General features: G+C 38.5%; 1 protein-coding gene across 3 annotated transcripts in view; it reads left to right on the top strand.

The window, feature by feature from the left end:
• The window catches only part of ECD (ecdysoneless cell cycle regulator), a 33,756-nt gene that overhangs the window by 14,888 nt on the left and 3,759 nt on the right, over positions 1-15,109 (top strand). For all 3 annotated transcript variants that reach the window (XM_082715755.1, XM_082715754.1, XM_082715753.1), the window contains exons 9-13: positions 645-730; positions 8,695-8,801; positions 8,937-9,117; positions 10,901-10,968; positions 12,470-12,684. In XM_082715755.1, coding sequence (XP_082571881.1) covers positions 645-730; positions 8,695-8,801; positions 8,937-9,117; positions 10,901-10,968; positions 12,470-12,684 — 657 coding nt within the window. The remainder of the gene's footprint in view (positions 1-644; positions 731-8,694; positions 8,802-8,936; positions 9,118-10,900; positions 10,969-12,469; positions 12,685-15,109) is intronic.

The following is a 15,109-nucleotide window of genomic DNA, read 5'->3' as shown; positions in this document are numbered from 1 at the left end:
TAGTCTATTTTTGAAAGAATATAAAATACTAAGTATGAATGCCAAAATAAACATAAATGTGAAAAGCAGGAGTGGTAGTTAAAGTGGGATTATGCTATTTTGGGATCTATTTGTACTTTGTTTTATAAATTAATTACTAATAAATTATTTATTAATAACTAATTAAATATTAGAAAATGGTAGAAGGGGCGCCTGGGTGGCTCAGTGGGTTAAAGCCTCTGCCTTCGGCTCAGGTCATGATCCCAGGGTCCTGGGATTGAGCCCCGCTTCAGGCTCTCTGCTCGGCAGGGAGCCTGCTTCCTCCTCTCTCTCTGCCTGCCTCTCTGCCTACTTGTGATCTCTGTCTGTCAAATAAATAAATAAAATTAAAAAAAAAAAAAGAAAATGGTAGAAAATCTTCCAAATTGGAAAGAGGTCCTTAATGGTGAAAAGAATTAGGAACTACTACATATAGCTGAGTGCACTTATTTGGAGAAACTAGAGCCCCAAAAGGTACATTAGTGACAAAACAGAGATTGGACTCAAGCCTCATGATTCCTAAACAATGTATCACACACTGCCTCCCTGAAAATTGCTGGTGAGCAAATTATTTTAATGATAGCATGTAAATAACGTTCTGATAGGCCTTTTTTTTTTTTTTTAAGGGACTGATAGAAGGTTCTGCTGAGTACCAGGCAAGGCTAGAAATGGCAAAGAACTACTTCCAACTGTCAGTAAACCGATCAGAAAGGTGAGTTCATCGCTATGTAACCATGGCAGCAGAGTGGTGACCTGCTGGAAGTTAAGGAGTTCCTCACTCTTGAGATAGTTGTAGAAGTTGGAGTTGCCGTATTTAAAGAGTTAATGGTAGGATCATGATTGCTGAAGGGCTGAATTGGGGGAGAGGAGATTTTGCTACAGATCACCGGGTCTGGCACCTGTCGTCGTCATTATCATCATCTAATGGCTAACATTTATTGGTAATTGTAATGTATAGGCCACTTTAATTTGTTATATCTCTCTTACAGTCCTATGAAATAAGTATGATTATTGTTCCCTGTTTACAGCAGAGAAGCTGAAGCCAAGAGAGATTAAGTAGTTTGCCAAAGGTCACACCGCTAATAAGTGACAGATACAGGATTTGAACTCAGGCAGTCTGATAATGAGCATATGCGTGATTCCTATTGGAGACCTTGGTTGAGTCTGGCTACTTTTAGGTAGGTCTGAACCACAGGATAAAGCACATATTCCTCTTTCAAATCAAATCTCATTCTGACCTGCCATACATTTCCTGGGGTAAGAAGGAAATGAGCACAAGATTGGGAGGAAGTGGCACCCCTCTTTAAAATTTAATAAAACCGAGGTCTCATAATGGTGGCATAACGTATCTAACTAACCCCTGCCAACTGTAATTATAAACTTTGGTGAGACTATAAGAAACAGTTATTTGAAGACACAATAGAACAACAAAATAAGGCAAAAATTGAAGGAAATAGGACCTAAAAGAAGATCACAGTAGATGGTGGTCCACATTATCTGAGTTGTCCCCCTGAGGTCACCTCCTAGTTAGTGCAGCACCAAGGAAAAAATAGAGCTCTAGCAGAAAACCTCAGTCTTATTGAGCTCAGGAATCAAAGGTCAGAATTTGAGTATGGGAAAAACTTCAATTTGTGTGTACAGAATTGAATTTGAGGTACTCAAAGCTGTTAAATAACATGAGAGAATACCTTTGTATATATTATAGTTAAAAGGTCCCAAGTTGTGTGTGTTTTTCATTTTGTCTTTGGACTTTTTTTTTTTTTTTCCAAGTTAAACTTACTGGTTTTGAACTCTAGTCATTTTGCTTGCGTCACAAACATCACATATTTGTGTAATAGAATGTTTTTGAAGACTGGTGAAGCAAGGTCAATGCTGAGAGAACTCTAACCTCAGTTGTCTGTGAGATAATTATGACTTTACACCTGTCATTTCTCTCAGAACTGTCTGCCTGTGCCTTTGCACTCCCATCAGTTTTATGGCAATAATTGGTGGTAAAAGGATTCCTTCTCAGGGTATCATTTCAGAAAACTTGGGAAAGGAGACTAAAAGAGGTGGCCATCATGGTTAGGAGAATCTCCCCTAGATGATTCCCATCTGCGTCAAAGGGCCACTCTGCTTGTGAACTGTTACCTTACAGACGGGTTAAAGAGATATCAAGAAAATAAGAGAGACTCATGTAGGAGAATTAGGGCTCCTGGCACAAAACAAGATAGATTGGTGGTTGGGTAATTCTTTTGAAATAATGAAGTTCATAGGGCGCCTGGGTGGCTTGGTTGGTTAAGTGTCTATCTTCCTCGCAGGTCATGATTTCAGGATCCTGGGGTCAAGCCCTATGTCAGGCTCCCTGCTTGGTGGGGACCCTGCTTCTCCCTCTCCCCCAGAGCTCACGCTCGCTCTCTCTCACTTGCTCACTCTCTCTAATAAAGCCTTAAAATAGGTTCATTGTTGTTACAAAATAACATTCACTCAATATAGCAAATACAGAAAGATGTAGTAAGGAAAAATTCATATCAGAAAGTCAACTACTATTATCATTTTGCTCTACTGCCTTCCATTATTTTCCCCCCATATTCATCTAGTTATTTTTAAAACATTTTTATACTATACAAAAATTTTGTATCCTGTCCATAATTTTTACTCATTATTATCTTACCTTTTCCCATGACGTTAGAAAGTCTTTATAAGCATAATTGTTAAGGAGCTGCATAACATTTCAGTAAATAGATATTATTTACCACATTTTTACTACTGGAGAAAGAATTTAAGTAGCTTGTATGTCCAACATTTTATTTTATTTTATTTTTAAGATTTTATTTATTTGACAGAGAGTACAAGCAGGGGGAGCAGCAGGCAGAGGGAGAAGTAGGCTTCCCGCTAAGCTAGATTCCAGGACCCTGGGATCATGACCTGAGCTGAAAGCAGAGGCTTTAACCCACTGAGCCACCCAGGTGCTCCTACATCTCCATTAGAGTGTTGCAAAAAAGACTTCCATTCCCAAACCAGGATAACTTCTGAACAGTTTAAAACCAAACTCACAACTCTCTCCAGACCTGTTTTTGAATTCCCAGTGTATTTGTTTTTTTTTTTTTTTAAATACCTGGATTAATTCACAGCACTCACCATAGCTGTGAATTGTGTAAGACTGATGATTCACAGTCTTATTTGTAATCCTGAAACAAATAATAATTATATGTTATAAAAATAGTAATAATATAAAATGGTTGTTTTAATTGACTAAAAAAAAGAAAACATATGCAATTAAAATTGTGATGATGTGATTTCTTAAAAACAAAAACAAAAACAAAACAAAACCTGGATTAGTATCACAGACTGTTTCCCAGTCTCTTTTTAAAGTGCTACCGTCCTCCTTATCACCTAAACTTCCTGGCTCTCCTTGGATCCAGACTCTTGATCCTTTTTATTACTATCTTGTGTCTTGCATTTTTCTTTTTTACTCTAAGTAGCTACTCTAATTACTTGTTTCTTTTTTTTTTTTTTCCCCTCTCACTCATTTCTTACTCTGGCAATACTTAAATTTGTTTTCCAATGGCTAGCAACTCTTAATTTGCAATGCAACCATTAGACCCAAGAGAATCTGTTTGAAATATGCTTCAATCATCTTCAGTCACTCTCCTAAAAATTATTAGAGATTGTAATAGTTAAAAACTGAACAATGTGTTGGTGTCCATCAATAATAGATAACGTTGTAGTTATATGATAGATTACAATCCATTAGTTAACCAGAGATTAGCTAAATGTACATAAATCTAATCCAGGATTTCTCAGCCTTGGCACTGTTGACATTTTGGACCAGATAATTCTTTTTTGTGGGGGACTGCTCTGTGTATTATATGTTGTTTAGCAGCATCCCTGGCTTCTACCCAATAAATGCCAATAACACTCTACCCCACCCCCAGCTGTGACAACCAAAAATATGGCCAGACATTATCAGATGTCCTCTGGGGGCAAAACTGTCCCCAGTTGAAAACCACTGATCTAAATAAATAGATTTTGAAAACATGTTGATTGAAAAAGGCAAGTTGTAAATATGTAGAGTATGGATGCTATATATATAAAAATGTTTAGGGCACAAAATGTCATGTGTTTTTTTTTAAAAAATTTTAAATTTTTTTATAAACATATAATGTATTATTAGCCCCAGGGGTACAGTTCTATGAATCGCCAGGTTTACACAGTTCACAGCACTCACTATAGCACATACCCTCCCCAATGACCATATCCCCACCACCCTCCCCCTCCCCCTCCCCCTCTTCCCCCTACCGGCTCCCCTTGGTTTGTTTTGTGACATTAAGAGTCTCTTATGGTTTGTCTCTCTCCTGATCCCATCTTGTTTCATTAGTGTATGAGAGAGGTATAGGCACGGATCCTGATGCAGGGCTCAGTTCCATGAACCTGAGATCATGATCTGAGCGAAGACCAAGAGTTGGTGCGCCCAACTGTGATACCCGGGCACCCCTAGACTGCTATTCTGAATAAGTTGGTCAAGGAGGCCTTTCCAAGGAGGTTCTATTTGAGAAAAGATATAAATGAAGTGAGGGAATGAGGCATACGGGTATCTGGGGGTAATAAAATTCCAGGGAAAGAGAACACTCAACAACAAATATAACAAATACATGCGCGTGTGCACGCGCACTCACATGCTCAGTGGACCAGAAGGATTATTTGTGGGAGCAGTCACCTCTGGATAATAATGAAATAGACTGGAACTGATAGTGTTGGTCATCAAAGGAAAAATATTAGCTTTATCTATAAATTTTTAAACTATGGGCATATGTTGTGTTTAATTTTTTGTGTTAAGGCTAATCAGTCATACCTTTAGACTAGAAGTAAGTATAGCAATATTAAAATTCTAGGTGGTAGGATGTGGACATTTGTTGTATCATTTTTTTCTGCTGTATCTTTTGGACTTGTCTGTATTATTTAAATCTCTTAAAACAAAAATTAAAAATAAAAAAGAAGCCATCAGTGATCACTCACTGCTTATTTCATTGAGTCCAAATTTAGCCATTTCAGGCTCACTGTGCTCTCATTCCTGTCCATCTGTTCAGCTTCATCTTCGATGCTTTTGCCAGACTGAACACCATTTGCTTTGTGAACATGTTCCTCACTTCTTTGCCTTTATACAAATGCTCATTTTCTCCCTTGCCTGAAATTCCTCTACCCTATCTTACTTGTCAGAATCTTCCCCATTCTGGATGCCTGGGTGGCTCAGTTGGTTAAGGTCTGCCTTAGGCTTGGGTCATGATCCCAGGATCCTGGGATTGAACCTCATTGGGCTCCTTGCTCAGTGGTAGTCTGCTTCTTCCTCTCTACCTCTGCCCCTCCCTCTGCTCATGGACTTGCTGTTTCTCAAAATAAAGAAATAAAAAGTCTCAAGAAAACATCTTCCCCATTTTTTAAACAAAGCTTTATTTTGGAGAGAGAAAGAGAGCCTGTGTGAGCAGGGAAGGGGGCAGAGGGAGAGAGAGAATCTCAAGTAGACTCCCTGCTAAGTGCAGGGCTCAATCTCAGGACCCTGAGAACATGACCTCAGCTGAAATCAAGAGTTGGACACTTAACCAACTGACCGAACCACCCAGGCTCCCCACCCCATTCTTTTTTTTTTTTTTTTTTAAGATTTTATTTATTTGTCAGAGAGAGAGAGTGAGCACAGGCAGACAGAATGGCAGGTAGAGGCAGAGGGAGAAGCAGGCTCCCTGCCAAGCAAGGAGCCCAATGTGGGACTCGATCCCAGGACGCTGGGATCATGATCTGAGCTGAAGGCAGCTGCTTAACCAACTGAGTCACCCAGGCGTGCCCCCGCACCCCATTCTTTAAGGCCTAACTCAACTACTTCCATTGTCTTTATCATTTCTTTTTAACTTTTCTGTAGTTACTGTAATTAATTACCTTCTCCTGTGATTCTTCATAGCATTTGGTCCAACTCTTGATTTCAGCTCAGGTCATGATCTCAGGGTCATGAGGTTGAGCCCTGCACACAGCAGGTGGTCTGCTTGAGATTCTCTCTCCCTTTTCCTCTGCCCTTCTCCCTGCTTACATTCTCTCTCTTCTCTTTCTAAAATAAATACGATTTTATACTGTGTAATTTATTACAGTTACTTTTGTATTTCTTTTTTTCTCCTAGTAATATTTGCATAATATGTAGCAGGGATAATTTCCTGTCACCTACATGATTTAGCAAGGTATGCAAATCTTTATTTAAATGAATGTAAGTCCATTCCATAATTTGATTTGCTCCATTCTAAATAGATCAGACAGGTTTCCATCAGATACACAGGTCACATTGCCATCATAAAATAACATGCTTGGGATGCCTGGGTGGCTCAGTTGGTTAAGCATCTGCCTTTGGCTCAGGTCATGACCTAGGGGTCCTGGGATTGAGTCCCGCATCAGGCTCCCTGCTCAGCAGGGAGTCTGCCTCTCTCTCTGCCTGTGCTCCCCCGCTTCTGTTTTCTCTCTCTCTCTGGCAAATAAATAAATATTTTTAAAAATGATAGTAAAATAAAATAACATACTCATCGTACAGATAATATCTCTGTGTGTATTTCTTCATCAGTTTGTTGTAGAATGATCATAAGTTAGTATCTGAACACTTGGTTTCAAGACTTTGCTCTAACTCAGTGACCTTTCAGACATTATATAACTTCACTGAGCTCTGGCTTTCTCATCTGTAACCAGGATTATTACCTCATAATAGTAATTAGGGAACTGAATAAGAAACTGTATTTAAAGGGCTAGCCTAGGGGCGCCTGGGCGTCGTTTCAGTGTCTGCCTTTGGCTTGGGTCATGATCCCAGGGTCCTGGAACCAAGCCCTCCATTGGGCTCCCTGCTCAGGATGAGCCTGCTTCTCCCTCTCCCCCTACCTGCTGCTCCCCCTGGCTGTGCTCTCTCTCTTTCTGTCAAGTAAATCAATAAAAATCTTTAAAAAATAAAGTGCTAACCTAGTATTTCATACATGCAATATTAATTTTAGTTCATACTTTCTTCTGGGTTTTCTTTTCCTCGTATGTATGCTATGTATAAATTGAAAGAGCTGTACTGTCAGCAGCTTCATAATTGTCTTCCATGCTTTCTGCTACAGAACCAAAGGCAAAGCTGAAATGGATAACCTCTGAGCTTCCAAACTCCCATTTCAGTCAAAGCAGTTTTTCTTTCTCAGCTTTACTGAAAAATAATTTGAGGAACAGAATTGTAAGATATTTAAAGAGTACATCATGGTGATTTGATATTTGCACATGTGAAGAGATCTAGTTAATTGGCAGTTCCATCACCTCACATATTTATCTTTTTGGTGGCGCAATTTGAACATTAAAGTTCTACTCTCTGAGCAGATTTCGTTTATATGATACAGTGTTACAGTCACCATGTTTTACATTAGATCCTTAGATGGTATTCAGAAACTTTGTACCCTTTTACCAGCCCCTCCTTATTCCCCTCACTCCCTAACCCCTGGCATTCTCTTTTCTACACTCGGTTTCTGTGAAGTTTACTTTTTTTTTTTTTTTTGACATTCCACATAAGTGTGATACCATGCGGTGTTTGTCATTCTCTGCTTTATTCCATTAGCATATTGAAATCCTCCTTTCTCATATTTCTTCTTTATCCTTCTTTCTCACATATATTTCTCTGAATAATACATTTGTATATATTATATGTATTTATAATATAATTGTATTGATTATTATTTTTTATTATTATTATATTAATTATGTACATCTCCTTTATCCAGTCATCCACTGGTGGGCCCTGAGGTGGTTTCCATGTCTTTAGCTATTGTGAGTAATGTTGCAGAGAAGGGAGTTGCAGACATCTTTTCAATATCTTTTCTTTTCCCATATATATATATAGATATATATATATATATATTCTACTTCTGGAGATATATATAGATAGATAGATATATCTATCTATCTATATATATCTCCAGAAGTAGAATTGCTGGGTCAGATGGTAGTTCTGTTTTTAATTTTTTGAGGAATCTCCAGACTGTTTTTCATACTGGTTGCACCCATTTTTCCCACCAATGCACAAGGCTTCCCTTTTCTCCAAATCCTTACCAACTGACTTGTCTTTTTGGTAATAGTCATTGTGACTGGTGTGAGATGGTATCTCATGGTGATTTTGATCTGCATTTTCCTGATGAAGAGTGATGTTGAGCGCCTTTTCATGTACCTGTTGGCCATTTGTATATCTTGTATTCAGGTCCTCTGCCCATTTTTAAATCAGATTGTTTTTAATTGATGAATCATTGAACACTACATCAGATACTAATGATATAGTATATGTTGGCTAATTGAATATAAATTTTAAAAAGTAAATCACATTTTTTGTTTACTATCAAGATGTGTGAGTTCTTTTTCATTTTGGATATTAACCCTTTATCAGATATATGCTTTTGCAAATATTTTCTTGCATTCAGTAGGTTGCCTTTTCAGTTTGTTGATAGTTTCCTTTGCTGTAAAAAACAGGTTTTCTTTGAGCCCTTTTACATTCTAGAGTTCCTGGTAAAATTTTTAAGAAAAGGGGGATCTATAAAACAATTATTTAAAAACAAATTAGACTAGATTATTCCTCCCGCTTTAAAATACTATTTTTTGTGATTATTTTTCTGAGCTGTCTTATAAAAATATCCCCATGTTTTTTATTTTTTATAGTTCTCTTGCTATGAGCCCAGGTGAAGAAATCTTAACCTTATTACAGACCATACCATTTGATATAGAAGAGCTTAAGAAGGAAGAAGCTAATCTTCCCCCAGAAGATGGTAAGTGGTGGACCAGGATAGAGCAGAAGGGTTAGGAAAAATGAAAATATTCCACTAAGTCTCACAAGGCTCTCTTCTGAGAGTATCTGCCATGTTCAGTGTGGTATGGCAGTGTCATGTTTTCTTCTTTTTCAGATGACCAGTGGTTAGATCTCTCACCAGATCAGCTGGACCAGCTGCTGCAGGAAGCTGCTGGCAAAAAAGATGCTGAGCCAGTTTCCAAGGAGGAAGAGAATTATGACTTAAGTCAAGTCTCAGAAAGCATGAAAGCTTTCATTTCCAAAGTCTCAACCCACAAAGGAGCAGAGCTGCCTCGGTAATTTGTGTTAGAGTATAAATATCTGAGTAGCTAGAATGCAGATGTTGAAGTCATCTAGTCATTGCCATTTCCACTCTTGTTTTTCTTTTCAGTAAATGATTTGTACTGCTGTGTTTCCCTCTTTTACTGCCTAGTACCATGATAATTTATCTGGAGTTGTATTTCTTTTTTTTTTTTTTTTTTAAGATTTTATTTATTTATTTGACAGACAGAGATCATGAGTAGGCAGAGAGGCAGGCAGAGAGAGAGAGAGGAGGAAGCAGGCTCCCTGCTGAACAGAGAGCCCGATGCGGGACTCGATCCCAGGACCCTGAGATCATGACCTGAGCCGAAGGCAGCGGCTTAACCCACTGAGCCACCCAGGCACCCTGGAGTTGTATTTCTAATAGCCTGATTCTTTGCAATTCTTAAAGTGAGTCAGAGAGGCTACTCAACAGATCTAAAAATGTCCATCACAGAGCTGTGCAAGGAAATTGAGTATTTTATTCTTTAAACTTTTACTCAGAACTTTATGGTCTCTTAACATCTAGCTCTCAGCAAACCCATACTTCCAATCAGTCTGCCACCCCCAAGCCGATGGGAAGCTTCACATTCAAAAGAGGGGGTTAAAAGAGTTTATCAAAGGAAGAAATAATAACAGAAGAAATGGGAAGTTACATTTGGCAAGTAATAGGAAAGTAAGGTATTTGGAATTGCCAGTTGTACAGCAAATATATCTTTATTCGTGTTGATGCTCTTGAGATGATGTTCATGAGAAGATTGAAATTCATGTTCAGTGTTCTCTTTTTAAGAAAGCAGAGATAAGGAGCGCCTGGGTGGCTCAGTCATTAAGTGTCTGCCTTTGGCTCAAGTCATGATCCCAGGGTCCTGGGATTGAGCTTCCTGCTCTGCGAGAAGCCTGTTTCTCCCTCTTCCACTCCCCCTGCTTATGTTCCCTCTCTCACTGTGTCTCTCTCTGTCAAATAAATAAATACAATCTTTAAAAAAAAAAAAAAGAAAGAAAGAAAAAAAGCAAAAATAAGGGGATGTGGAGGTGCCTGGGTGGCTCACTCAGCTAAGCCTCTGACTCTTCATCTCAGCTTAGGTCTTGATTTCAGGATTATGAGTTCAAGCCCCATGTTGGGCTCCACCCTGAGCATAGAGCTAGCTTGAAAAAAAAAGAAGAGAGAAAGAAAGCAGAGATAAGAAAAAGTATGTTCTTAACTTTTTTAAAAGTGTAGTTCCTAAAGAAACAGACTTTATTTTTAAATTAACTCAGAGATGTGATTTCTTCTGCTAATTCTATCTATCTATCTATCTATCTGTCTGTCTTGTGGGAGGTGCAGGGTAGGTAGGTCTAAATCAGCATAAGCTAAATGTGCATAAACAAAGTGAAATTTTTACTTTTGTTTCTTTTTTTTTTTTTTTTAAGATTTTATTTATTTTTGCAAGAGAGGGGCAGATTGTGAGCACAAGAGGTGAGGGAGAGGCAGAGGGAGAAGGAGACTCCCTGCTGATCATGGAGCCAGATGAGGGACCTGATCCCAGGACCCTGGGATCATGACCTAAGCCAAAGGCAGATGCTTACCCAACTGAGCCACCCAAGCACCCTTTACTCTTATTTCATCAGTCTTTCCCATTTCTTTTGCCCTGCAAGACCATTTAAACTACAGTTTTTCTTGCTGCACTTATTTTGAGATCATATCTCTAGTAGTTTCCCTAAGAATGGCACTGCTTTAAAAAAGAAAGTTCCAGAGAGTTGTGTTCAAGATAAATGGTCTTTCTTCTTTAATCTTTACAGAGAACCTTCTGAGGCTCCAATCACTTTTGATGCAGACTCTTTTTTAAATTATTTTGACAAGATTTTAGGTAAGTTACAGTGTGATGTTTATTTTCATTTTGAAACTGTAAGTATCAAGGCTGTTGCTAGAGTACTAGAGCATTGGGTCTCTTGGAAATCAAAGTATTTGCTTTCTCTTGATTATTTTGAATTGCTTTCAACCATGAACTTCTGTGCAGTTGAATGATTTTGTAGAGGATATTTAGCTCAGTGCCTAACATAGTAGCTGCTCATTGAGTATTTGTTGAATGAATGAATGCTATTTGGCTAGAGATGGTTTCACCTTGGCTTCCATGTTACACTGTTTTTTCTCTTTTAGACGTACGGTACTTAACACTAATAATACAAAGACAAATAGCCCAATTTTAAAAATCAACAAAGGATATAAACAGGCAATGCCTTGAGGAAGAAATATAGACAAATAAATATTTGAAAATACTTAACTGTTTCTAGTAAGTAAATGTACAATACAAAATAAGAACTTGTTTTTTTGCCTATCATATTGCCAAAGATTGACAATACCCAGTTTTCTCAAAGGGTTGAAGAAATGGGTACTATCAAACTGTGAGCGTGGAAGTGTAAGATGTCTTTCACAAGACAGTTTGGAACTCTAGAAAGTTTATAACCTTTGACTTAGTTATTTTGCTTCCAGGAATTTTTCTCTATGAAAAAGACACATATGTGCTAAAATGGTGATTATAGCGTTGTAGTAGAAAAAAGTAGAACATCCTAAATATCCATGAAGAAGGAAATGGTTAAATAAATTATAGGGGGCGCCTGGGTGGCTCAGTGTGTTAAGCCTCTTCCTTGGGCTTTGGTCATGATCCCAGGGTCCTGGGATCGAGCCCTGCATCGGGCTCTCTGCTCAGCAGGGAGCCTGCTTCCCCCACCTCCCTCTCTCTCTGCCTGCTTCTCTGCCTTCTTGTGATCTCTGTCAAATAAATAAATAAAATCTTTTTAAAATAAATAATAGTACAACTGTATTATGAAATATTACACAATCTTAGGAAAGAATGAGGTCCATCTATATGTTTTCACAAAGAAGGACTTGCATGACATATAACTAAGTGGAAAAGCAAACATGGTTCGGTGTGTGTGTGTGTATATACATATATATACACCCTTATGTTTTTATATGTATGTACAGAACTACATAAAGGCTGGGTACCCACCAAACTATTAAAAGATGCTTAACTCTGGGAAGAGAGTGAGAAGTGAGACAATAACAACTCCATATGGCTTGGATATTTATATCAAAATATATTCATGTATTCTGTAGCTTTTAAGTTTTTTAAGTAAAAAATTTTAGTAATCAAATTCATAATAAAAAATAAAGCTATATTTTTCATCTGAGCCTGTGTACCTTTCTGCAAATATCTACCCACAGTACCATTTTCCAGAAAAGAGTTTTATGAAGTAATTTATCTCTGTATATTGGTCCTTTTCTGCAGATAATATTTAACTCTTTGAGAGATATAATCACTGATGAAAAAATTACCATTTGCTCTTTCTGTGTTGGGGTCTGTGTAGGGCCAAGTTCTCATGAATCAGATTCCGATGATCTGGATGAGGAAGACTTTGAATATTTAGACAGTGATGATGACTTGGATCTTAAAACACAGGAGACAGAGGAGGATGCATCTGTGAAAGGAACTCTTAATAATCTCAAGTCATACATGGCCCAGATGGACCAGGAATTGGCACATACCAGTATCGGCAAAAGTTTCACCACCCAGAAGCAAATGGTACGTGAGTGTTTAACCTCTTCCCCTATCTGAATATCTTAGTATTATGAAGGAGAACTGAAACTGTATTTTATCTTAGGTTTTTTTTTTTTTATTTTTATCCTCTTATTGGTGATGAATTTGATTTTTTAATTTGAAATAAATAAGAATATAAGATTGCTAATGTTTCCCTAATAGGATGAAGGATTATTAACTTCTTTCTCCCAAATATAAGCTTATTATATTACTTATTCTATGTTATCCATTAATGATTTAAAAAAAAACTCATACTGTGTGGTCAGACTGGTTTGTGGTTACATTCTACTACTAACACCTTACACAGACTTTAAAAAAAGAAAGGAGGGTACCTGGGTGGCTCAGTGGGTTAAGCCTCTGCCTTCAGCTCAGGTCGTGATCTCAGGGTCTGGGATCGAGCCCCACATCGGGCTCTCTGCTCGGCAGGGAGGCTGCTTCCCTGTCTTTCTCTCTGCCTGCCTCTCTGCCTACTTGTGATCTCTGTCAAATAAGTAAATAAAGTCTTTTAAAAAAATAAAAACAAGGGGCACCTGGATGGCTCAGTGGGTTAAAGCCTCTGCCTTCGGCTCAGGTCATGATCACAGAGTCCTGGGATCGAGCCCCGCATTGAGATCTCTGCTCAGCAGGGAGCCTGCTTCTCCTCTCTCTGTCTACTTGAGATCTCTGCCTATCAAATAAATAAATAAAATCTTTAAAAATAAAATAAAAATAAACAGAAAGGATCTTAAATAAATCCAAGTTATTTTCTTAATTTAGGACCAATTTAAGAATTCACCTTCCACTCATTTTTTTTTTTAAAGATTTTATTTATTTACTTGACAGATCACAAGTAGGCAGAGAGGCAGGCAGAGAGAGAGGAGGAAGCAGGCTCCCTGCTGAGCAGAGAGCCCGATGCGGGGCTCAATCCCAGGACCCTGGGATCATGACCTGAGCCGAAGGCAGAGGCTTTAACCCACTGAGCCACCCAGGCGCCCCTTCCACTTATTTTTTTAATCCTAGTTTTTATACCAGCAGTGTCTAACCTGGACCTAAGAGACATTATGTAAGAGAGTGGACCCTGGAGTCTTAGGGATTAGGGTTTGAAGTCCAGCTCAGCCTCCACTCTGAATATATATCCATTAACCAGTAATCCTTAAATTGTAGAATTAATTTGAGAACTAAATAAGCCAACAGTGAAATCCATATTAAGGCCCTTAATGAGTGTTATTCACCTTGCTTTCCCATCCAAGTACTAACCAGGCCCGACCCTGCTTAGCTTCCGAGATCGGGCGCGTTCAGGGTGGTATGGCCGTAGACTCACCTTGCTTTCATCATCTAAACCACATTTAAACAATAATCACTTTAAATATTGCCCAAACCTAATAGAAACCAAGAAACCATATCTTTAAGATTTATCTAAAGCAGTGTTTCTAAAATATTAATATGTATATGAGCCATCTAAAGATCTAAGTAAAAGTGAAGTAAAAAAGAAATTAAGGGCCACCTGAGGGGCTCAGTGGGTTAAGGCCTCTGCCTTCGGCTCAGGTCATGATCCCAGTGTCCTGGGATCGAGTCCTGCGTCGGGCTCTCTGCTCAGCAGGAAGCCTGCTTCCTCCTCTCTCTCTCTGCCTCTCTGCCTACTTGTGATCTCTAAATGTCAAATAAGTAAATTTTTAAAAAATCTTTAAATAAAATAAAATAAAATAAAAAAATTAAAGTGTAGGAAATAAAATGCAGATTCGGGTTAAGTTGGTCTAGGGGTAAGCCTGAGATCTTACATGTCTAACAGGCATATAATCAGCATATTGCTGATTCCTGGGGTGCACTTGGAATAGCAAAGATACTAAGGCCTATAAATCAAGCTACAGTCTTTCACATTCTTTCCCCACCCTGTGAAACCACAGAGGTTCAAGTAACAATTCAGATTCTTGGTGGTTTGAGTCCACAGGTTTTTACTTGAAGTTTTTTCATTGGGGAAAAAAAGGAAATTAGTTTCTTTCATTTAGAGAAAAAATTAGCTTCTCTTTTATTTATTTATTTATTTTAAAAAAGATTTATTTATTTATTTGAAAGAGAGAGAAACAGCACGAGAAGGGGAGGGTCAGAAGGAGATGCAGACTCCCCGCTGCTCAGGGAGCCTGATGCAGGCCTTGATCTCAGGACTCCAGGATCATGACCTGAGTTGAAGGCAGTTGCTCAACCAAATGAGCCACCCAGGCATCCCAGATTCTTTTTTTTTTTTCTTAATGTTCATATTTGCCTATCTCTTTTAAAACTCTTAGGCAAGGGGCACCTGGGTTTCTCAGTGGGCTAAAGCCTCTGCCTTCAGCTCAGATCATGATCCCAAGGTCCTGGGATCGACCCCCACATCAGGCTCTTTGCTCAGCGGGGAGCCTGCTTCCACACCTCCCCCCACCCCACCCTCTGTCTG

The sequence above is a fragment of the Mustela nivalis genome, assembly GCF_964662115.1.
Source record: "Mustela nivalis genome assembly, chromosome: 2".
NCBI lineage: Eukaryota > Metazoa > Chordata > Mammalia > Carnivora > Mustelidae > Mustela > Mustela nivalis.
Note: the sequence above shows the minus strand (reverse complement) of the source record. Positions and strands in the feature narration are given on the sequence as shown.